The sequence below is a fragment of the Mustela erminea genome, chromosome 2 (assembly GCF_009829155.1).
Source record: "Mustela erminea isolate mMusErm1 chromosome 2, mMusErm1.Pri, whole genome shotgun sequence".
Classification (NCBI taxonomy): Eukaryota; Metazoa; Chordata; class Mammalia; order Carnivora; family Mustelidae; genus Mustela; species Mustela erminea.
Window position 1 is genome coordinate 66,906,693 of NC_045615.1, and position 24,373 is coordinate 66,931,065.

The 24,373-nt window shown below is 42.1% G+C and overlaps 1 protein-coding gene across 3 annotated transcripts in view; it reads right to left on the reverse strand.

Moving 5' to 3' along the window:
• Window positions 1-23,051: 23,051 nt before the first annotated feature.
• The window catches only part of ELOVL6 (ELOVL fatty acid elongase 6), a 122,265-nt gene continuing 120,943 nt past the window's right edge, over window positions 23,052-24,373 (reverse strand). For all 3 annotated transcript variants that reach the window (XM_032333149.1, XM_032333150.1, XM_032333151.1), the window contains one exon: window positions 23,052-23,567. In XM_032333149.1, coding sequence (XP_032189040.1) covers window positions 23,143-23,567 — 425 coding nt within the window. In that variant the 3' untranslated portion in view covers window positions 23,052-23,142. The remainder of the gene's footprint in view (window positions 23,568-24,373) is intronic.

Here is a 24,373-nt window from a genome sequence, read left to right on the forward strand (position 1 = left end):
TGGGATTAAAATGTACTGTCTGACAAAATACATACAAATATCTGTGTAACCCAAACTCCTATAAAAATGTACAATATGGCCATGACCTCAGAAAGTTCCCTGAAGCTTAATCCCCATCCCTCTCTCTTATCCCCAAGCAACCACTATTCTGAGATATGTATTTTTATAACCACTGGTAATTGTACCTATTTTGGAAACCACAAATAAATGGAAATTTTACATTAGGCTTCTTTCACTCAGCCTAATCTTTTTCTTCATCCTTTTTGTTCTGCAGCCCTCCTTTGTTCTGTTTATTCCTTTGTATTGCTGGATAATAGTCTGTTCTTTTTGTGTAAAGAGATTGTCAGTTTCCTTGGGTGAAGCTGTAGTTGTCAAGTTACAGGGTAGATATATATTTTTCACTTTTATAGAAAATGTAGGGAATTTTTTTCCAAAGTGATTGGACCAGTTTACATCACCAGCAGTGAGTGGGTTGCCTGTCCTATCAACAGTCTTTTTATTTTTACTCTTTCTTTCAATGTGAGTGGTTCTCATTGTATTTGTAATTCGATTTCCCTGGTTGCTTACATTTAATATTTTAGGAAAAAGACAATTAGAACATCGAGTCTATGATTTCAAGTATATCAGACTGGAGCCAGGGCCAAATAAAAATTGTGTCAATTCAAGATGAAGTTAAATTAAAATTCCAGATGAATAAGAGTTGAGGTGGTATATGGTTATGGCAAAATCTGTGAAGTGGTTGGTGAATAAGTGAAGTTTGGGAAATGCTGTTACAGAGGGGACTCTTTTTCAGACTTCCTCTATTTCCATGGCTTTTTTGGATTGAATCAAAATATCAACATGTAAAAATCTTTAAGAAATTCAGACTTTTTTTCAAAGAAGATGTACAGATGGCCAACAAGTACACAAAAAGTTGCTTGGCGTCACAAATAATCAGGGAAGCAAATATCAAAGCCTCGATGAGATACCACCTCACACTCGCTAGCACGGTGGGGAAGAGAAACCAAAAAACAGATTCTTTTAATGATTTTTTAAAAAAGATTTTATTTATTTATTTGACAGAGAGATCACAAGTAGGCAGAGAGGCAGGCAGATCAACAGAGAGAGAGGGGCAAGCAGAGAGCAGGATGTGGGGCTCGATTCCAGGACCCTGGGATCATGGGCCTGAAGGCAGAGGCCTAACCACTGAGCCACCAAGGTACCCCCCCAAAAAGACTCTTAAATATAGAGGGGAGGTGCCAACTGGTGTTAGCTATTATTTGTAAGTGAGAATCCTGATGAGTGCCTCTTATATTATCAAGGACACATCTTTGCAAGATCATTTTCCTGGATTAGGGGGGCTCTGATTGTTTATGTAAACATCTGTCTACAGAAACTTCTCTGGGCAGTTTGTAGAGATTAGGTGCAGATTCCCGCAGAGCCAGGTTTAGAAAACTCCTCAACAGTCAGGAGGCAGGCTGGAAGAGAAGTGATGCCAATCAATTTACCGGGGAGCCACCATGGGAACCAAGAAGAGACTGGTTTGTCGCCCTGGCCATCGGGGTTCCACAGTCTGCGTCAGGTGGGGTGTGGTGGGGTGGGGGAAGGGGAGGGAGAGGCTAAGATTCTTGGGCAAATCCGTGCCCCGTAGGTGTTTCCCTGGTGCTGCCCATGAGACAAGCGATCTGCTACTCCACTTCCCTTTGCCTTTCTCCATCCTCCTGAAACTACCCGGGCATCTGCTCCCAGAGCTCGGCACTATCTGATAACACCTCTGAGAGTAATCCTACCTCTGTCTGCGGACAAAGACTCCTGTAACATGATGTAATCATGCGATTTCAGTTGGCTCAGCCGTCTGGAAAGGGTGATGTTCAGTCATTTGGTGGCACTGGAAGTAAGCTTGACATTACGTTTACACTCAGCAGCGTACTAATCACGGTAATTATTAATGCGGCTACCTGTTGCGAGGCTGGGTAATTGCACTTCTGTTGGTACTATCTCACGGGCCTCAAAGAGTGATTGCAGATAACAAGGAAGCGGATGTTCAGGGACGGTGCGTATGACAAAGCGGTGAATGGAGGACCCTTGAATGGTGTCCTAGGTGTGACTCACCGGTGCCTGGACCGCCTGCTCGTGCACACAGCTGAAGGCGAAGTGGCAGGGGCCCTTCTCTGGTGAGCAATCATTGCCAACCCCACATGGGCCTCGACTGTGGAGCCCGAACCACTCAGGAAAGGGAGGAGAAGCGGTGCTAAGGAACCAGTGGTTCAAGTGGGGTAGGAGTGCCAAGGTTCTCAAGGGTACCTACTCACTTATGCCCATCTCCATTCTCAGGGTCACTCTTTTCCCATCAAGGCCCTGACCTTGGCTTGTGCTGGGAATCCAATCTCTCTCACCTTCTGCCATTCCTACAATTAAGTTTTCCAGCTGTAGGAGACCCAGGTTACTTTAAAAGCTGCCAAGGAGTTTTCTTTTTTTATTCTCACACTGTACTTTAACTTGTTGATTAACAGGTCTGCCGGTCATTTTCTCTCTTTATGAACCCTTCCAGCCCCTACAGTTACTATTTCCCACATACCTTCTAAATGCCTATCTTTTGTACCAGCTAATGCACCTCTTTCCACCTGTAGTCTATCTCAGTCCTCCCACTAAAGGTCTTCGCAATCACCATGCCAGGAATTAGTAGCACACCCCCTCCCACCGGGGATGCGGTCTCCTTTCCAACTAGTAGGTTAGTGATGCAGAGTCCTATCCTCTGTTTTGCTTCCTAGGGCCATATAGTACCAATACCAGCTCTCTTAGGATGTGGGGTTTCTCATTCAGGTTATTCATTGGGGAAGTGCTCTCTGGAGCAGTGGGAGATGCAGCAATCAGGACAAGAAGGAAAAACTAAATAAGGATGTGATGGAAGCTGGAGACTAGATTTCCCCCATGGAAGATCTGGGGAAGGAAATGCACGGCAGAATCGGCCCCATCAGCGGATACAAAAGACGGGATCCTCACCCTCGGTGGGACCAATTCCTCAGTGCAGTTCCTGCCCCAGATCACAGTCTGTATTATTTGCACTGCCCCACCCCCCACCCCCAAGACACACACGGAAAGAGTGATATTCTCCATTGAGTTGTTATCAGCTGCTGAAACACATTTCTAGGCCCCAAATCGAGCTGCTCCTGTCCAGCTACCTCATCAGGAAACCCAGACTTGTCCTTGAATGCTCCGCTTGACCAGAAACACAGTATACCCGGTCAGCCGATCCGCGGGTGCCCAGCTAGCTCTGGGATCTACGCTTGGTTCGTGTTATTCCTTCTGATCTAAAAAAGGTTGACTATGCAGCCCCTGCCAATCAGATATTTTCTATTTTTCTCTTCGTGTCCCTTGTTGTTTATCCTATGAGTGTGCCCTTTAGAAATAAGCTGGGAACTGGAAGTTTAGCAGGGTTTCTTTGGCTGAGTTGACCGTCTCAATGACGGTCTCTCATTGGCTGGGCTGTAGCCAGGGTGGAAGAAGTGCTCTTTCCACTTGCTGGGATGGTAGAGCAGTAGTCATAAGCAAGGTCTCTCTCTTCCGGTTGAGTCTGCAGTAGTAGGGCAGGAGAGTACCCCATGCCAAACTTTACTGACTGACTCCCTCGTAGTGATGTTTGCCTATATAAATTTTCACATTTCCCCTTTTGATCCAGATCTTTCTTTGAAAGCATCGCTGATCCATAATCACGCTCTTTATATTAGTGGTTCTGTCCCTCAGTGCCAGGAAGGACCTTTTGTGGTTGCCTAGTCCTCTGTAGGATGGAAAGTGCATAGCAGTTGGAAACTGCCACATTCGTGTCACAAGAAAGCTTAGGAGGGAGAAATTCTCAGGTACTTCCCACCAAAAGCCTACATCTTCTCAACAATGAGCCACCATCACCTTACTGGGTATAATGTTTTTTAAAAAGCTCAACAACCAACAAAATACAAAACTTAATTATACAAAAGGGAAGAAACGTCACAATTGCACATTGTGTGATGGTTCTAAACCAGGACTCAAGGTCTGAAAGTAACTAACTTAAATCTTTATTGGCACTCATTCCAACTTAGGGGAGAAAAGTTCTATCTATGAAGGCAAACCAGAATCATGCATGCCTCCGGGAAGTCTCTGTTTAAAGCAGCCATGGAAACAGAATTATGAATGCTGCAGGGACACACTAAAAGAATTAACCAAGTGTATCTGGAAAGATACAGCGCAGGCATAAGCAGGAAGCAATAGCTAATCAACTATTTGCAAAATAGCAAAACTCCCAAGACATTTTAAAACAGTACTGTTACCACAAAAGAACTGTTTAGAACCCAATGTCTTATTCATAATATAACCCCTAAGATTGCAAATTCAGAAACCACAAATTTGAAAAGAATACAAAATTAGTTAATAGGGGTTTGTTTCTTCAAAGCCTCCTTCAGGATGGTCCCACTGGCTAGTTTCATCCAATGTTTGGCCTGGCTTTCACCAACCAGCATGCGGTTGGGTTAATTGCTATAAATCTGAGATGCCAGGTTGGTAAGTTTGAAAAATTTGAATTCTTCAGCAAACCTGTGGGCCCTCAGCCACTTGAAGAAACTCTTTAGCTATGACTCTCCATTCAGCCTGAGTCTAGGGAACATAAGAAACTTGAGGTTTATTTAGATCCTCAGAAGACTTAACTTTAAAGAGGTAGATTTTAACAGGTTCAAGAGAGGAGGGAGTGGGGAAAAATTCAGAGAAAAAAGCAAGTTCAGCAGAGAGAACAGAGGATACTGGTAGAGAGGTGGGGCCTGTGCTCAAGGCAGCCATCAGCAGACGCCCCCCCAAGGCCTCCCACCCCCAGCCATTTTGACTTCTTTCAAGTGTTTGCTTTAGTGAATTTAGAAATAGTATTTTGCAAAGAGGCAAACCTGAATCCTGAAAACATCCAGGAGCCTCAGGGTACTTTTTAAAATAGACATCCCATTCAGTTTTGCCCCCACCTTCTTTTTCTCTTAAGGAGCCATGGCTTTCTTTCTTTCTTTCTTTCTTTCTTTTTTTTTTTTTTAAAGATTTTATTTATTTATTTGACAGAGATCACAAGTAGGCAGAGAGGCAGGCAGAGAGAGGGAGAAGCAGACTCCCTGCTGAGCAGATGGCCTGATGCGGGGTTCTATCCCAGGGATCATGACCTGAGCCGAAGGCAGAAGCTTTAACCCACTGAGCCACCCAGGCACCCTGAGACATGGCTTTCTGATTTAATTTTGAGTAAAACAAGTTTGGGGAGATCAAAAGTTCTTCATAATGGCCACTGAAACATTATTACTTTTGGTTAAATCACTCCAATTAGTTATAAAGGGGTCTGCGGAGGGGCCATAGTTTCTTATTATTTATTTATTTATTTGAAGATTCCATTTATTTATTTGAGAGAGAGAGAGCATGAGAGGGGAGAGGTCAGAGGGAGAAGCAGACTTCCTGCCGAGCAACGTGGGACTTGATCACGGGACTCCAGGACCATGACCTGAGCTGAAGGCGGTTGCTTAATCAACTGTCACCTAGGTGTCCCAGGCCGTAGTTTTTAAACATAAAACTGACCGGAGTCTCAGTAGGGGGGGACACTCAAAGCACTATAATGACTGGGATCCTATTTCTTAGAGGTTTTTCAGGAACAGCCTGACCCTAGAAGGAATTAGACCGGAGGCTAGCACAGTTCCAGTAGGAACTATTTCCATCCTAGCTGGACTCAGACCAAACGCTGATGGGGTTCCAACAGGCACAGTTCTTACTAGAACAGTCTGATTCCCCAAAAGGGAATCAGACCAAAGGCCAACACAGTTGAAACTGGCACAGTTCAAACAGAAACAGTCTGAGTTCAGAAAGTCAGAGTAAGGCTAGCCCAGTTCCAAACAAGACTCAAACCAAAGACCAAATGGCACTCTGAGAGATAAAAACAAAAACCCGGGCCTTAAAACAGATCCTGAATAAAGCCTGGAGAGCTCAGACACAAAGTGTGGAGGTTGAATTGCAGGAGAAGACTTATCCCCAAACCCTAGGGCTGATGAGAAAGCAGTCAGCCCAATCAGCTCTGTGAGGACTGGTACCTGTGTTTGCTCACCAGCTGGAGACTCATTTGGGGGTCTTCGAGAGCCCTATACAGTTCACCTATTAAGGTAATCTTAAAAATAAAACTGCCAGGGGCACCTGAGAGGCCCAGTCAAGTAAGCGTCCAGTTCTTGACTTCGACTCAGGTCATGATCTCGGAGTTATAGGATCGAGCCCTATGTGGGGCTCAGCATGGAATCTGCTTGTCGCTCTCCCTCTGCTCCTTCTTTGCGTGTGCTCTCTCCCAAATAAATAAATAAATAAATAGTCTTGAAAAAAGAAGGCTCATTGGAGTGATTTCCCACAAGGCCTCCTTAGGCATCCCCCATACACCGTTTTCCTAAGAATATCTAACTATTGGTTTCTGAGATAAAAGCACCCTCGTCCTTTCTTCTTTCTTTTTCTTTCTTTCTTTCTTTTTTTTTTTTTCTGTTTTGGTCAGCTGTAAGCCAAGCGAAGATTTTCAACTTGGCAAATTAATCCACTGTCTCCTGCTTATGACTGGCTAAAAAGAACACAATATCACATTATTTATTCACAAAAATACATGCTTTGATATGTGATTATGAATTAATTAACCATTTGTGTAAAAAAATCCATTTTGCCTCAATGATTTCATGTAAGCACCTGAGAAATTGTTTTTTGGAAAGCTGCTGGGAAACTCCCAGAGTCAAATAGTGAACTTTCTACATGAATCTCTTTTTAATTTACAAGCAAATAATCCTCAGGCATGTTCGTATAGTTTCAAACTACTCTGGCTGGTCCTCATAGCAGAAAAGGGAAAAAAAAATGTACTTTTCTGAAAGTAACTCTAATTTTCTTCCCACATTCAGCATACGTGAAGGAATTTGGGGGAAATTTTACACTTTGTGGAACCTATTTATAAATTTTTCTTATGAAAATATTATAACCACCATAGCAATCATAGGGAGAGGAAGTGCTTGATCGATTTTGGTGCAGGTTATTGGCTCTGAATATTGGAAGTGAAAGCTGTTGAGGTCTGTGGTATGGGATTGGTGGGTTGAAGTATCCTGTTAAAAGGGAAAACCTTACACATTTCAGTATTTGCAGACATTTTTAAGACAAGTAGATATGACCTTTCAGGAAAAAAGTGCCAAAGAGGTGGACTGCTTCCCTTGCCAGGAGACAGGGCTTTTGAGTAGCTCTCAGGAGAGCAATAATGGCCCAACATGGGTTTGATTGATTTGCAACTGGATAGGTACTAACTTGAAGAAAGTGTTCTAGAAATATTTGGAAGTTATGGTTTCTCTGTTGAACTGCCTTGAAGATTTAACTGTCCCTGCAGGTGTTGTGTGATCTGTAAAACAATGTAGTGACTTGTGAGCTTTTGAAGGTAGGTGATGAAGGATGACAGTGGTCTGTTGAAAAAAATAAAAATTCTCTTTTCGGTCAGGAATGGTGGCTTGGCTTGCTGCAGGCTACCTAACATTTACAGATGACTCAGGATGGACCAGGCACTATCTAAGAACTTTAATGTATTTATTTATGAGGGAGATACTATTCCTACCCACATTTCATAGATAAGGAAATTGAGGTAAACAGAGGCTAGATAACTTGGCCGTGGTTATACGTCTGGTTAGTGGATAGAGTGAAATTTAAACCTAGGTAGTTTTCTCTAGAGCACATGTTCTCCATTATTTTGCTACACAGCCTCCAAGGGTATAGCCGCAACTTAAAGAAGTACCTGTAGGCTTACAACGTTCAAGTTACTTTGAAACAAGGCCGCATCCCTGTAAGAAAGTTAAGTGAGGAATTGGGTTGTTTTCTGAAGAATTTAGTCAATTCTATTTGGCAGCTCATTTTTTGAAAAACTCAAGTTGCTGGTGATGTTTCTAAGTCCTTGATTATTGTTGTTTAGTCAGTTCTCCTAAATTCTTGACTTCATTTTATTGACAGGTTGTACCAGCTGAAAACACCAAAGTGCAGTGATGCAAATGAAGTAGACCTTGAGCGTGTCTTCCTTTGCCGATGTGGATTTCTAGGAAGACTGTGGAGAGGGATATCTAATTTTAATTGGGGAAAAATGTTGGGGTCATCACAACCCTCATAGATCATCTGGAGTTGAGGGCACTGACGTCACTGAAGGTCAAAGGTTGGTGACTTGCTCAAGAGGACAGCAGCAGTTCAGAGAGCCGCTTATAGGCAGCCTAGAATGTTCACTTCCTCGAATAGAGCTCTTTCCACAGCAGCGCCCTCTGAACTGAAGCAAGCTGTCAGGCAACACTTGAAAAATCATACTGAAAAGGAACAGCCCTGGTGACAAGGCGTTCGCAGACAAAGACATAAAATTGAACGGAAAAGCCCCCTATTGGAAGTCACCTGGGCCTTTCAGCCATGGACAGTCCTCTGAGGAAGAATCCATTTGGCTCAAGCCTGCTCTTTGATGCAGAGTATGCCTGACAATGAGGTGGCTGAGGTTGGTCGGGGCGGTGATAATGACAAGTTGGCAACCAAAATGAGAAGAAAGCAGATTTATGGCTTGAAACCCTAACCCAGCCACAGTGGAAAATGAAGGCTTATCAACTGCCAAGTGCTGAGGACCTCAGGAGAATAGGTATCTTGGGAAATTAGGCCAATTTCTTCTTCATATGTTTGTCCTTAAAATACATCACGATACTCTAATCCTACCTTTGACAGTTGTGGAATAGTTTGATGGAGATTGGTTTAAAGTTGCAGAAAAATCTTCCTATCTCTAGAAATTAATTTAAAACATCACAGCTCTATGGACTAAATGTTAGTGTCTCATATTTCTAGGCACAAAAAATATTTACTGACTACATAAATAAATGAATGTTCTAGTCAAGACATTACATCCCTGATCAATCTTTACCTATTTTTCTGTGGAATACATATTTAAAATTACGATCGAAACACTTCTTTTAAAGAACTTCACTAGAATTTAATTAAATAACTGCCAGCTAGTCTCATTTGCATAATACTTTTTGGACTGCCTTGTACAATTTCTTTAAAGCCTTGCCTAGCTTTCTGTTAATAGTGAGAGAACATGACTGATGCCTTAGTTTACATGCATCTCATATTCTGTACAATTAAATTTCTCCTTTCCTATTTAGCTCACCTTGTTAGATGGGGATAAAATTGTCTTGTTCCAACTTAATAGGAATATTGCAGAACCAGTGAGGAAATGCCCAAAGTGCTTTGATAATCTTACTTGTGTGTGCCTGGTGATTATATTAATTAAAACGTCTTTTGTGAGCAGCACATGAACGGGTTTTTAGTCTTTGAAATAAGTTGGTTTTCAACCTTACGATGTAGTTAAATTCAGATTCATTGTGAAATATAAATACTTGAGAGGAGAAAAAATTGGTAATTTTTCCCGCTCAAAGAAACATCCTGTTTTGCTAAAAGGAAAGGAAACAATCAGACCTCTGAGGTCATGACAGAAAGATAGAGCAGCCATTTGAAAGGGCTCACACTGACCCAAAACGAGATAACTTGAGCAGCCGAAAGAGAGTAATGACCTTGGTTTTCTTCTTTCTTTCTTTCTTTCTTTCTTTCTTTCTTTCTTTCTTTCTAAGATTCTTATTTACTTCTTTGAGATAGAATGAGAAAGAGAGAGAGAAAGAGCACAAGCACAGTGAGCAACAGGCAGAGCGAGAAGCAGACTCTCTGCTGAGCAGGGAGTTGGATGTGGTGCTCAATCCCAGGACTCCAGGATCATGACCTGAGCCAAAGGCACATGCTCAACCGATTGAGCCACCAGGTTCCCATTGACTACAGTTTGTTGAAACATATTGAATATATTAAAAAATCTATGAGTTCATAAATATAATGAGAAAAAGAAGGAATGAACGGAAAAAAAAATCTCGAAACTCATTTGTCACTATTGGAGATGTTTGGTGCACCAGATCAGTACTCTGAAAATTGCCATTTAAGGAAAGAATTAGAAAAAGAGGGGCGCCTGGGTGGCTTGGTGGGTTAAGCCTCTGCCTTCAGCTCAGGTCATGATCTTAGGGTCCTGGGATTGAGCCCCACATTGGGCTCTCTGCTCAGAGACTGCTTCCCCCTCTCTGTCTGCCTGCCTCTCTGCCTACTTGTGATCTGTCTGCCAAATAAATAAATAAAATCTTAAAAAACAAAAACAAAGGATTTATCCTGCCTACCTATATAGTTCCTTACATAAATTTTATTTCAGGATGCCCATATGGCCCGAGTTGATGAGGAATGCTTTCTAATTAAGCAAAAATATTTTAGTTAAGGTGGACACAAAAATAAAAGGATAAAATCTCAATTTTTCATCAGTAAAATAAAGGATTCAGACAGCTATTCTCAGAATGGCTGGCAAAAGGATTAGATGAGAAGTTTATAAGGAACTGGACATTTGGAAGATGTCAAAGTCCTAGCCTACAGGGGTAGGAGTGGAGAGCTGATGTTACAGAGTGGGGGCAGATTGCCATTTGAGCCACCTGGGCAGTCTGAGAGTCTCTAGAAGTGGGGCTTCCAGGCCTTATTTGCCTTCCTCAGAAATACGCAGTGCCTCCTAACATGTTGTTGCTAAAAATCTTAGGCTGGAATATAATGAAACTTGAAGGTCTGAATTCTCATTTATAGGCAAGACTAAGGACAGAGAACAAGTTAAATGATAGCACAAGCTAACAATCAGAGAATCCAGAGTGTGGGACATTTCGTAGGACCCATTGACCCTGTTTCTCTAAGAAAACATTTGGCATGAAAAAAAAAAGTAGGAAGAGATGTCTGTAAAAAGACATTTTGGAGATAACCAGGGGAATTTGGAAATGGTCATTAGATGGTAATAAATGGTTAATTTTGCTAGGAGTCATAATATAAATACTGGGGTTATGTGAGAATATTTTTTTTAAGGCAATGCCTCTTGAAGTATGTAAGAATAAAATATCATAATGCCTGGGATTTGCTTTAAAACAAACATGGCAGGGCACCTGGGTGACTGAGTGGATTAAGCATCTGCCTTCAGCTCAAGTTGTGATCCTGGGGTTCCGGAATAAAGCCCCGCATTGGGCTCCTTGCTCAGTGGGAAGCCTGCTTATTCCTCTGCCTGTGCTCCTCCTGCTTGTGCTCTCTGTCAAATAAATAAATAAAATCTTTTAAAAAAATAAAACAGGGACGCCTGGGTGGCTCAGTTGGTTAAGCAGCTGCCTTCGGCTCAGGTCATGATCCCAGCGTCCTGGGATCGAGTCCCACATCGGGCTCCTTGCTCCGCAGGGAGCCTGCTTCTCCCTCTGACTCTGCCTTCCACTCTGTCTGCCTGTGCTCGCTCTCGCTTGCTCTCTCTCTGACAAATAAATAAATAAAATCTAAAAAAAAAAAAAAAAGATTAAAAAAAAACAAATATGGTAAATATAGCAAAATGTTAATAAATGTTTAATCTAGATAGTAGGAATATAGGGCTTATTATAATCTTCTCTTTACTTTGATGTATGTTTGAAAGTTCTCATGATAAAAGGTTTAATCAGTGGTTAGATGCAATGAAGTTGCCATGAATTAAGCTCTGAGAAGCAGTTCAAAATATTAAAAAACTTCAAATTTTTTTTAAATGCACATATATATGTAAATGTGGGACATTTTAGGAAGAACTGAAATAGCTTTTTGGATATAATAAGGATTTTTATTGATAAACAACCTATATGTAATAAAAGAAAAAAAGGAGAGAAAGAAGCAGTCTGTAAGACTCTTATTTGTTGAGGATACTGGGTTTGTTCTAGTTTCAGAGCTGGACACAAGATAAATCCATGGAGGAGAATGGCAATTTTGAAAGGAACATGCCGCTTTAATGAAAATGCAGTCACTGTAACATAATTGCAAAGCAATACAGAAAGTACACCAAAATTCTAGACGAGAAGAAACCTTTTTAGTGGCATTACACCTTAATTAAATGAGGTTTATAGAATTCCCAGAGTTAAAGCAAAATCTATAACCTACACTTCAAAGTTCAGTTAATCTCTTTGGAATGGACAGACAAGCAAATGGGTTTTCTTCCTCAGCACAAGAGCAGCTTGGGACGATTCATACAGCTTTCCTCATATCTCACTGAAGACGTTTCCAAATAAAAGGTTTATTTGTAAGCTTAAAGGTAAGCGAATGGGTCTACATTGAAGGATACTTAGTGGTTAATATTGCATTTACTACTTTTGAATGACAAGTACACACTTAATCAATTCAGCATTTCATATGTTTTCAGGTATTTTGAATAAAATAGTCATTTGGTAGTTGCCTATGTTCCATGGAGGAGAATGGCAATTTTGAAAGGAACATGCCGCTTTAATGAAAATGCAGTCACTGTAACATAATTGCAAAGCAATACAGAAAGTACACCAAAATTCTAGACGAGAAGAAACCTTTTTAGTGGCATCATGTTCCAGTCAAGTTTCTTTCAAGACATGTTCTTTTTTTTTTTTAAATTTATTTGACAGAGAGAGAGATCACAAGTAGGCAGAGCAGCAGGCAGAGAGAGAGGGGGAAGCAGGCTCCCTGCTGAGCAGAGAGCCCGATGCTGGGCTCGATCCCAGGACCCTAAGATCATGACCTGAGCCGAAGGCAGAGACTCAACCCGCTGAGCCACCCAGGCGCCCCCAGATATTTAAATTTAGATGTTTGTGTTGGATTAATAGTCCTGGCAATTTCAAAATGTATTATACCAAAAAATATTATTTAAGTTATGAAATGCAGGAACTCACCTCTATCTCTGTAAGAATTTCTTTTTTATTGCAATATTCATGCAAAAAAGTAGGTCTTTGGTGAAAAATGATCTCTTAGGACAGGTTACAGTAATATTTGGACACAAAAAGTGGGTGCTTAGGTGAAAGATATTTTCTTCTCAAGGGTTTTTGCTAATCATGAATAAATACCAAAAGAAACAAACAAAAATGTTAGGAAGAATTTTATATTTGCTGTAATGGAAATAAATTGTTTGCCTTGCATCTCATTCTCTCTTAGCCTGAAAAAGGTATTTTCTTTGTTTATAGAACATTTTCTAATAATAAGACAATAATTGTGGTGCCTGGCTGGCTCAGTTGAGGAGTGTACAACTCTTGATCTTGGTTTCGTAAGTTCAAGTCCCACCTTGGGTGTAGAGATTACTTAAAGTAAATAAATAAACAATTTTTAAAGAAAATAATAAGGCAATGACAGCGAGGATAAGCAATTTTGTCTGCGTGTGAGTATCCAGCTGTGTGGGTCTGGGTGGGGGGGCAGTCACGTGGCACATCCCATCCTCTCCCACTAAGGGATGGCGGCCATCCCTGAGATCACCACTGCTTCTCAGCAGCCCTCCTGTGGCCCCAGGAGAAGTTCTATAGGCGAATGTCTCAAGGCTCATGGTGAAGAACAAAGAGAGGCTCATGTATAGATCATCCAGAAAAGAGAAGGTAAAAATAACATTAACAAGAGTGGGAATATTAACTAATATTTACTGAGCAATTACTTTGTACCAAGGACTATGCTTGCACTTTACAAGGATTATCTCATTTTATCCTCCTGATAACTCTGTGTGGTTGGTGTCATTTTATACCCTTTGCCCAGATGAGGAAATGAGGAATTGCCAAGTAACTACTCCCAAGAGATGGCAGAGCAAGGCAGTTGGATTCCAGAGCCTATGTTCTGAAGTCCTAGAAAAGAATTTTTGTGAATCACAAGTGTTCTATTACACGAGACTTTAAAATTTCCAGTAGAATAAGCAAATAGGAAGTAAATAATCAAATAATCCAAGAGTTAGAAATATAGTTCATCCTATTCATAAGTACAGAATGAAGAAGTACGAGGACTTTCCCAATAGATGCGAACACACTCATTTACACGCATACGCACTAAACACACAGACCATGTGAGCTCTAAAGTGGCACGGGTTACATCCACGACTACATACCAACATTTCTTCATCCTTTCAACAAGGAGTCAGCCCTCTGCCAGGTCCTGGCGTTGCTAGGGAGAACAGGCAAACTTGATTCCTGTCCTACAGAGCTCACGACTGTTGGACTGATAACTAATCATTTCATTACTGTGATGATAAGCTCCAGCAAGTCGAAACACACGGAAATGTGAGAGGAAAATGCAAGCACCCTAACTAACCTGTACTCTGAGGCAGAGGAAACAGGCTTGTGGGAAGGCTGTGAGTCAGGATTTAACATAGCAATTCACAGAAATTATCATGACTTTCCGCAGTTTGCCCGTTTAATTCAAAAGCCAATTTTTTTTTAAAAGATTTTATTTATTTATTTGACAGAGAACACAAGTAGGCAGAGAGGCAGGCAGAGAGAGAGGAGGAAGCAGGCTCCCTGCTGAGCAGAGAGCCCGATGCGGGACTCGATCCCAGGACCCTGAGATCATGACCTGAGCCGAAGGCAGCGGCTTAACCCACTGAGCCACCCAGGCGCCCCTCAAAAGCCAATTTTTAATGGGAAGAAAAAGACCTGTTTTAAATATGTTTGCATTTCATTACTTATTTGGGTGGATGGTCAAGGTGCCTGGGTTGAATTTAAGTGAGTCACAGAAATGTCTTTACCTATGGTGGGGACAGATAATAGCGAGTCTGCAGGAGAGCTGGGGTGGGGTGGCTTCTGGAAAAGGAACTCTACCTGTGTCCTCCGTGAAGCTTGGATATGCCTGGGCAAGTCTGGGGTAGTCCCAAGGCCCATTTACAATGGGGCTATGAACTTTCCAGGGATGGCACTTATCCAAGTGGAGAAAGGAACTAGGTTCATTGAGTCCAAGCCAGGGAGAGGCTTTGCCTATGTGGTGGAGGAAAGAGACATTCTGATGGCTGTTCCCCAGATTTGTCACCTGGAGGCACATCTGACCCCGAGCAGAGAAGGAGGCCAGCTTTCTCACGCAGAACATGTGACCGAAGAGAAAAGGCCTTTCGCCCCATAGGAGAGCAGAGGGGCTCTGCCCTCCTGATGGGTGGGGGGTGGCCTGCTGAGGACCCGAGGCTGGCTGTGCAGAAAGCAAGATTTTCGGGCCCGGTGGGGAGATGCAGCGGTGGATGGGCCTGGTGGAAATGGGAGGCGGGAGAGGAGGTGAGTTGGGGGCATAACAGGATCGCCTGACAGAGGCTGTGAGACTCCTCTTGGCGGCGTCCAGAGCTAGAAGCCAGGGACTTAGCAAGCAGTCAGAGGTCCTGCATCAGCGGGGGCTACGGACCAGTAAACAATTTGTCTCTACTGGCTGGTGGGTCCAAGGGAAGTCCAAGTTACATGTGAATGAACAGATGCATTGGCGTGGCTGCTTAAGTCCGCTTGGAAACTCAGAACCTTTATTTGTGTTTTATTGATTTGAGTCTTCTAAGACTAAGCTGAAATTAGAATGGTTTCTCGGGTGGAGACTAAGTGTTCACTTTGCAAAAATGCTCTGGAATTTTACAGTAATTCCCATATAACTATGAGCCATGGAGGATGCAGGGAGAATACTGTTTGCCTTCTCTTTGTAGAGAGATATTGGCTGCCTTAAGAAACACCCATCAGAGTTTTATAAATAAAACATAGCAGAGAAACACCCATGGGGGCACTTTTTCCCTCTAGTATGAAAGGAATTAGTGTAGTCCATGGAAAATAGGGCTGTGTATGAAAGCCCAGAAAACCCTAGCATAGGGTTTTCAGGCCACCTGGGGGCCTGAAAATACCCAAGATTGCAGAATCCAGTAGTGAGATGGCGGTGTTGGTGGTGGGGGAGGGGGAAGCGCTGGTGACAGGAAGGGGCTGTCACATGTGTTTAACGCTTAGGCTGCAATATTGTTTTCCTGCGTGAAGGTGTGTGATCTTTTCCTTATAACTACATATCCTATCACGCATATATAAATAAGGTGAAATACCAAAGGTTATCCCCTTCAATTATTACATAGGCATGAACGACGAAAAGCAGAAGGAAATGTAAAAGATTACCGTATAAAATGAGATAGCGAATTAGGAAACAGTCCCTTTACATCAGTAAGATCAGATCTTTCCCTGACCCAGAACTTCTCATCTTGCCGGGAGTCCTTTATTAGGGAGTGACATGATGTTTTAGGACAGCGAGGACAAGCAATTCTGTCTGTGTGTGAGTATCCAGCTGTGTGTGTCTGGGTTGGGGGCGGTCACGTGGCACATCCCATTCCCCACCACCACCCCCCAATGCCGGATGGCCACTGCTTCTCAGCATGCCTCCCTGTAGCCCCAAGAGAAGTGTTTCGCAGTAACTGAGTTCCTGCTTCACATCTACGAGGGCTGGAGATTAACAAGCTAGAGACTGACCAGGGGGGAGCTCTTCTAGTTATTTTAACTGTCCTGACCATTGATTTAGGACATTCACAGGCTCCAATTAATTTCATTCATTTTGAAAAACAAAAAGCCGCCAAGAGTGCTCATGTTGTGGAAATATGGGTATTCTGATCCCATTCTTATGTTTTCATTTCTAAGAAGACTGCTGTAGTAAATTTCTTGGTTTTGAAATTACCTAAGTGCAGTCTTTTTATTGGTTAGACAGTGATGTAAAATGCTTGCATGTTTTAATGCTTTATTAATTTCTGGAGCTCACATTGTATCAGATTGTGTGGTTTTTTTTTTTTTTTTTAAGATTTTATGTATTTATTTGACAGAAATCACAAGTAGGCAGAGAAACAGGCAGAGAGAGAGAGAGGGAAGCAGGCTCCCTGCCGAGCAGAGAGCCCGATGCGGGACTCGATCCCAGGACCCTGAGATCATGACCCGAGCTGAAGGCAGCGGCTTAACCCACTGAGCCACCCAGGCGCCCCTCAGATTGTGTTTTTATCAGAAGTTACAGGATGGTGTAGTCATTTGTAGTGGGTTTCTGAGAGCTCTCGCGAAACCAGGAACACCTCCTATGTTTGCCCCCTCCCCCCTTCCTCCTTCCCTTCCTGTATTCCTCTCTTTCCCACCCTCCCTTCCTTCTCTCTCTCTTCTCTCTCCCTTCCTCCATCAATCCCTTCCTTCCTCCCTTTTTCTGTCTTTACAGTGACGTTAATAAAAATACTGTGTGTATCAGAGGGCCCCTCCCATTTTGTCCCAAATTAGGAACACACCTTAAATAGGTTATGAAAGAAATAAAAAGTTTATTCTGAGATGCTGTGAAAAGAGGCACGTTCATAGTAATTTGGCGCTGGAAAACATCCCCAAAGGGCAGGTTCTTGGTTTTGAATATCGATCCTGCAGGAGCATTTCTGTTGTACACGTTGTTTAGGTCTCCCCAAACCACAAAGAACGCCATAAGACATTTAACCTAAAGAGGACCTGCTAGAACATACGAGAACACAAGCAGTTGCAGGTCAAATTTTAGGATCCGGGAGTTGAAGTGCGGGGGACTGTGCTCTCTAATATCCCACAGGTGTGTAAGCAAAGTGCCTTTCTAGGAAGGAGGTGCTGTGCTTTCGAAATATTTTCCCCAACATACATTCTGCCCTGAAATCCTTTGTTCAATGACATGGCAAATTGCTTCTTAGTTCAGGACTGAGTATTAGAGTTTAATTCATTCATACCCTACTTCTTTCAAAAGATTTGAATGGCAACAATGAAACTGAAGTTAAGATATGTGAAATTCCCATTCCTTCTACTTCTGTGACATTTGATCTAACAGGAAAAATTTCCTCATCAGTAAAATGGGAATCTGACTTGGACTGTCTGCCCTGTGAGGATGGCTGTGGTGAGCTAATAGGTCTGGAAAGCACATAAATTCTTTTTTTTTTTAATGAAAAAAAATTTTTTTGCAGAGAGCCCGATGCGGGGCTCGATCCCAGGACCCTGAGTGTTATATCCGTGAAACACCACAGAAGGGCAGGCATCTTGTGGGATTTAGACCGGTGGTATTTGGGGACTACATCATTGTTGAGCTCTACTCAAGAATTGGGGTGACTCACTGCATTTCCCTAAGCATGTTGGTGTCAAGTACGGAATGACCTTTCTGAGATTTTGAGGGTCCAGGATGCCCCCTTTCGAACTGCCCAGAACAAGAGATCAAAGAAACCGCACACACTGTTTGGTTTTAAATCAAAAGTTATGATTTTATTTTTAATTTTAATATACCAAGAAAAAATATTTCTTTGAATGTTGTGAAATAAGCACTTGAAAATAACAATTCCAACATTGCTGTGATTTGCTCTGTGAGGCTTATATGGGTGAACATCTATCTGAATATGGGCTCTGGGGCCCCCAAGGGGCTGAAGCTCCCAGTGGTTTTCAAGTTAGCAGCAAGCAACCTCCTACCTGAACATGCCCAGTCAGTCAGACCTGTCTGAAATCGACATGCCTGGGGAGCACTACTAGGCTACTTCTGGAGAGTTCTTGATTTCGGCCCACTGAGAGAAGTTTCAAGTGCCGCCAAGTGTTGGGAAAGTAACAGTGTTTAAATACCGACAGGAGTCAGGACCCCGCAATGCTGGCCTAAATGGGTTGCAGTTTCTTCAAGTCCAGTTGCTTCCGGAAAAGTTTAGTGCAATGTCATTTTGGGTTTGGATGTCCACCGAAGTGTATTTGACTGTAAGACTTTTGCCTGCCCAACGTAAAGTCAACATGCCTTTATTAGGACCTTCCCAAACCCACACAGGGGGGAGGTGCTCCCATGGTCTCTCTTTCAGTGTGAGGACAACTTCTGTTCCACTTCTTTCTAAGTGTAATTCAGGAGGAAGCGAAGCCTGAGGATTATCTTTCCTCCTCCTCCTGTGAGCCCTGAATTTTCAAAGTATCTGAGGATGAGGAAAGTAATGGGATGATTCAACAGGTTCACAAAGATTCTTTGATACTCTGCGCAGGTGTTCTTAGCCAGTTTCTTTAGCTATGTAGCTATGGGTTCTGCCACGTGGCTGGAGGAGGTTTATAATGGGAGTCTGTCACAATTGGCACTCAAAAAATATATAAATAAATAAAAATTTAAAAAAAGCTCTAACTGCACTGACACTTGTTTTACTTAAGTATTTGTACCAGCAGACAGAGGCTGCTGGTTCATTGGAAAACTGGGACCTAACACTTTGTACTGATTGTTGGCACAAAAGTGTAAGGTTGCTTTATTAGCTCTCACTTCGGTGTGTATACGACAGGCCTGTGGGGCATCCTTAGCAAAATCTCTTGATGGTAATGGGTCTGAGGCACAAGGAATCAGACCTTGTATAGGAGACAGAGCACAACCTAAGAAAGCTAAGACAGGGACTCACAACACAAAGACAGACTCTGTTGTCCTGAACTGAGGGCAAAATAATACTGGAAACAGAGACTGGAAGGCCAGAAAGTTCTGGGCTTTCATTATGAAAATTTTCATGCAGTTACACTCTTGGGGATGGAAACTTTTTTGGGGAAATAAGTGTCTAAGAGACACGCTTGGGGCATCCACATACAACCGAGTGCTGAGCTCTCGGAGGCAAAAATCTACTGGATCTTCTCTACTCTATTAACAGCTCTATTGAATCAGCACAGGGCCCATCCAACAACTCTGAGGGAAAAAAAAGGCCTCAGAATGTGCTGGAGCTGACAGTTGGACGAAAGGTAGTCTCTGAGGGGAGGCTGTTTTATCAGGATAAAGAAAAGATTGTAACCTGAGCATGCTGTGTCTCCCAGGTAATTCAGCAGTTTAGGAATGAGGCCAGACTTCTGGAGCATTCTATTCAGTGTAGTTGACTCCAGGTGCATTGTTTCTTTGATGTGACAGGTTTTATCTTAAAGACACAATAACTGCTTTAGAAAAAAAAAATTTGTAGCTCTCTTTCCTGGAAGTGTTCTTGCATTCAGTTCTGCAAAGCCCCTCCTCACAGGAAGTTTCTGACTCAGGACTGAGCTACATTAGTAGAGAGGTAGGGAAGCAGAGGGATCTAATTAGTGTTTTCTTTCCCCTTAAGCAACATATATGTATGTATTATCCCTCCCACCTACCCCCCCCCCCATATATATAGTAGCGTGTGAATAGAATGGTGAGAGTAAATTATCTGGAATAATACCCTCAATACATGATTTTAATTGGGTATTTTGGCCTGGCATGGATGTAAATAACAGAGTGCTTACTCTTCTCTCATTTTACCCAGTAAAACTTCCTGTTCGATGAATAGAGCATTTTTCATTAGAATGTTTTTTCATTGCAAACTCAGAGACTTGGGTTGATACTCACACTGAGGGCATCAAATTGCATGCACTCAGATATGAAATGAAGGATGTTTGTTTTTTTCAATCCAGAAGCGTTTTCGCCATAATGGGACTGGAGTGCAGTAGAAAATCTCCAGTAGAAAGATAATCTATTGCAGCATAGTGGGGCAGTTTTAAAAACTTGCCTGCCCAAGTTTTTCTGGAATGTTAACTGACGGTAGGATTATCTATGTGGCAGTCAGTTCTCTGATAGGATTCAGATTTGCCATGGGCTAGTGGTCCAGCCTCTTATCTCGATATAATTAAGCGGTTAAGCTGAGATGTTAAAAACACTGTATTGAACCTATAACACCAGAATTTTTAAAAAAATGTTTTTCTTTCTATGAGGAATTGGAAAAGCCTTTAGATTTATTTAGCCAATTTACAAACTACTTATTAGACATTCAACCTGTAAACAGAAATTCTAAGTTAACTCACAAGTGAACACAAGTATGAATTTGTAGCAAGATCAAAGTGCTTTGGAAGCATCATTTAGAGTCTATTTAAGGTCTATGCTCATTTCCTTATTCTAACCTGCATTGAAGGATCAATGATTAATCAATGGATTCAACCATTAAATTAAATCAGCCAGATAAGTTTGAATTGGTCCTTCGGTTAAACACAAGTCAGTTGTTATTTGGCCTTTTCCTCATACGAATTATTCTGCTCATTTTCTTTCATAAGAAAAAAAGCTTATTGCACAGTATCATGTCTTTTCAGAGCTCAAAAGAACATTATTTGCAGCCTAAGAACCTCCTAGGTGTGATAGCAGGACCTCTCCTTTTAGCTCACGTCAGTTTTCACCCTAGGAATCCCAACCCATCCACCAGTTGCTTCTCACCTATGAACCAATGTCAAGACATCATAGCGCGTCCCCGATAATTTCACATAGCTGTCACAGCTTCCCTCCCCTGCCTGGCCCCGCCCCTACCCCAGGGTCTAGCGGTCCTGACTTGGTTTGCATGGATTCTTTGTTCATTGTTCAAACCATTCACACAGAATGGGATAAAACTTTATTCTTTCAAATTCCACACATAAACAAGATGCTGAGAAAGACCGTGTCATCTCTGACAGAGAAGCAGAGCAGCTCTGTTTCATGAATGACAGCACGGTTAAAGCTCAAATAATATAAAAATAGTCTGAAAAAAAAATCCCTTTTACTGTACACTCTCAAATAAAGCAAGAAAGATAAACAACGGTTTTCTTTTTCTGCTAGCCAGAAAATGTGTTCCTGTTCATTTGGGCTTTGAAGTTGAGTGTACCCCACATCTGTGTGCACGTATGTGTGGTAATGCGTGTCGTCTATGCAGTGTAGCCGCTAATTGTGTCATCTAGTTTGTCTAGTCATGAAGCTACTTAACCAATTAGAATACTAGCGTATCACATTGAACAATTTTACATAATTGCTTCTTTGAAATACTAGGAATGTTTACACATTTATTTGGCTTGTAAAGGACTGAAGTATGACAGATAATATTATATTATCTAGCTTTCATTTCTTTCTCTCTCTCTCTTTTTTAAAGAATATGGCTCTTAATAAACTGGTTTTCTGAGTTCCAGAGCAGAAGTCCCTTTTAAAAAAATTTCTGAAGCTGACTTGAAGCAGGAAGAAGGTCTTCTGATTTGGCCAAAAATATGACGAGTATTTTATATCATTGAAAATTTGAAGGGTTAAGTCTGGGGGAGGGGGGCTTTGTTGTCAGCTGTTCAACCAAACTTGCCATGAAGGGTTTGTTGAAGTATCTCCACTTGACCAGCAGAGGGCACTTTACACACCTCTGCGACGCTCAGGGAGCAGACGCAGATGATGCGGAAACACAGTGTTCACCCAATATCAGGAAGAGCCCTGCAGATTTCTTTTTGAAAGTCACAAAAATATAGAAAATATGGACTGTACAACAGGGCTTCACTTGGAAAGCCATGAGTGTGTGTGTGAAGTCAAATAGAGCGGGGAATACAGACTGTATCTGTTGGGTTGATCCTCGGCTCCCATCTCTTTCCCAACTGTCCTTTTCCCAGCTCAAGAATGGTTTGGGGCTGACCCTTCTTAGAGGTGATCCAGAATCCACTTTCAAATCATTTGGTCGGGTTTTAACTTTGCTATTCGGTATTTACTCTTCTGCTCAAAAGTCTGGGGCCGCTGAACCAAAGATAATCCTTCAGAGCTCATTTCAGAGTGGAAATTTCAGTGAAACCATCAGAAACGCTCAGAGGTAGAGCTGCCCCTTTAGGAACTGGTCTGTACCGTTCCCATTCTCCCAGGAAGAACCTCGGAAAAACACTGTGCCCCATTTGGTTCTGGCAAACTCACTAGCCCGAGACTGTGCTAGGAAGGGAAAAACACCAGTCCTTCTCTTAGTGGAAATAAAATTGTTTACATCCGTCTTCACGAGAGGTGATTAAGACATCTTTTCTCATGGGGGGGGCTACAGCTACGGCCTTTCTTAAAAAGGCTTTAATTTTTGCACAAGTGTTATTGATCTAGATATCCACCCTGTGTCTCTTCCATTTTGTATCTATTCTATTGGCTCCAGTTTAGTGTCCAAAGAGATTGTGTGTGTATGTGCTCGCACAGTTTAAGTAAACTTCTTTCATTCTTAGAGAAATATAACACTTAGTAAATACTTTTTTTTTTCATATAGTGTTAATAGCCTTTCTTGACCTTCTATTTCTCTCTCTCTGTGCCGCTGGCTCACTTTTGTTCTCATTTGTCCTAGAGCTGACAGTTAAGGAGGGAATGGGGTTTTCCAGCAGCAGTCCTTTGAGACGGAGGTTCACTCAGCGAGTCCTCACCCAAAAAGGATCATAAACTTACTGGGTTGAGTCAACCTTATTATCCCTAAGCTGCCTTGGGTTTTATGTTTGCTCATGTGTTTTGTTTTGTTTTAGCTGCACCATATGTGATTCCTTGTGCCATTTTTCTTTTGTCTATTGTTTTTCTTGATGACCCTGAGCTATGGTTTCCTCCTCAGTTCCAACACTATTCAGCTTTCGTTGTTTTCCTCATCTTGCCGATGTAGGCCTCAAAGAAGAAGTGGCAGAAGAGCACTAGGTAGCTGAGGTACATGAGTGAGGACCAGAAGATGTTCTGAAAGTGAGAGTAACACTGGTCATGTTGCATCCAGTAGAAGACCAGGTAGTTAACGACACAGCCCATCAGCATCTGAGTGATCTGGGACAAGGTGATGAACATGGCAAACTTCCGGGAAACTCGGAAACCCGCCGCTCGCAAGGCATAGTAAGAGTACATCACGGCGTGCACGCTATAGTTCATGGTCATGAACCAACCGCCCCCGGCTACCATGTCCTTGTAGGAGTACCACGAGTACAGCAGCACAGTGATGTGGTGGTACCAGTGCAGGAAGATCAGCTTTTGCTTCCTCAGAATAATGAATATTGTATCTCCTGAAAGACAGAGAAGGACAAAAAAAAACCTACGTGAGCCCCTTGACCATGATGTAACGATAATTCATTTTTTCCCAAGAAAGGACATAGCTTGAACTTGAGTGTGAGACGGACTGGGTTAGAATCCTGGATAGGTATTTACTAGCTCTGTGAGCTTGGGTAAGCTACTTGTCCTCACTATTTTCCAGTTTCTGTAAAATGGAGATAGTAATGGGGATAACAGTCGTAGCCTGGAATCGCCCAAGGGCTAATTATGATAACCAGTGTGCCCTCCCGGCACATGGAGAACACGCAATAAATGTTACTTTTAGAAGGCTGTTTTACACAAAATCTTTTCAATTTCTGACCTAGAAGGGACATGAGCAATCAAGTGCCCCAATTTCTAACTCGACTGTACATTTTAGGGAATATTATCTGGAAGAGTCAAGTGACTTCTCTCAGATCATTTGTCAATGCAGAGAGACAGATTAGAATTCGAGGGCCCAGCAAACGTTCATAGGCTTCACTAGAGCAGGAAGACCATTTGTCTTTGGTATATGGCAAAAGCCACTCCTAAAAAACCCATCTTTGTGAGTTCCCTGTAAAAGGTGAAGTCTCAACAGACATTTGGCAATCAGAGGAGTAAAACTGAAACAAAAGGCAAAAATAGAAAAAGAGAGAAAAAGTCACCCTCTATCATATTTGCTGAACATGGTAACCTGAATATTTTACATCAATGAATTGAATGATAAGAACGGAGAACACACACATTTTTACGGAGTTAACTTTGAGAAAGCTTTTCAAAATCTATTATTAACAATATCCTT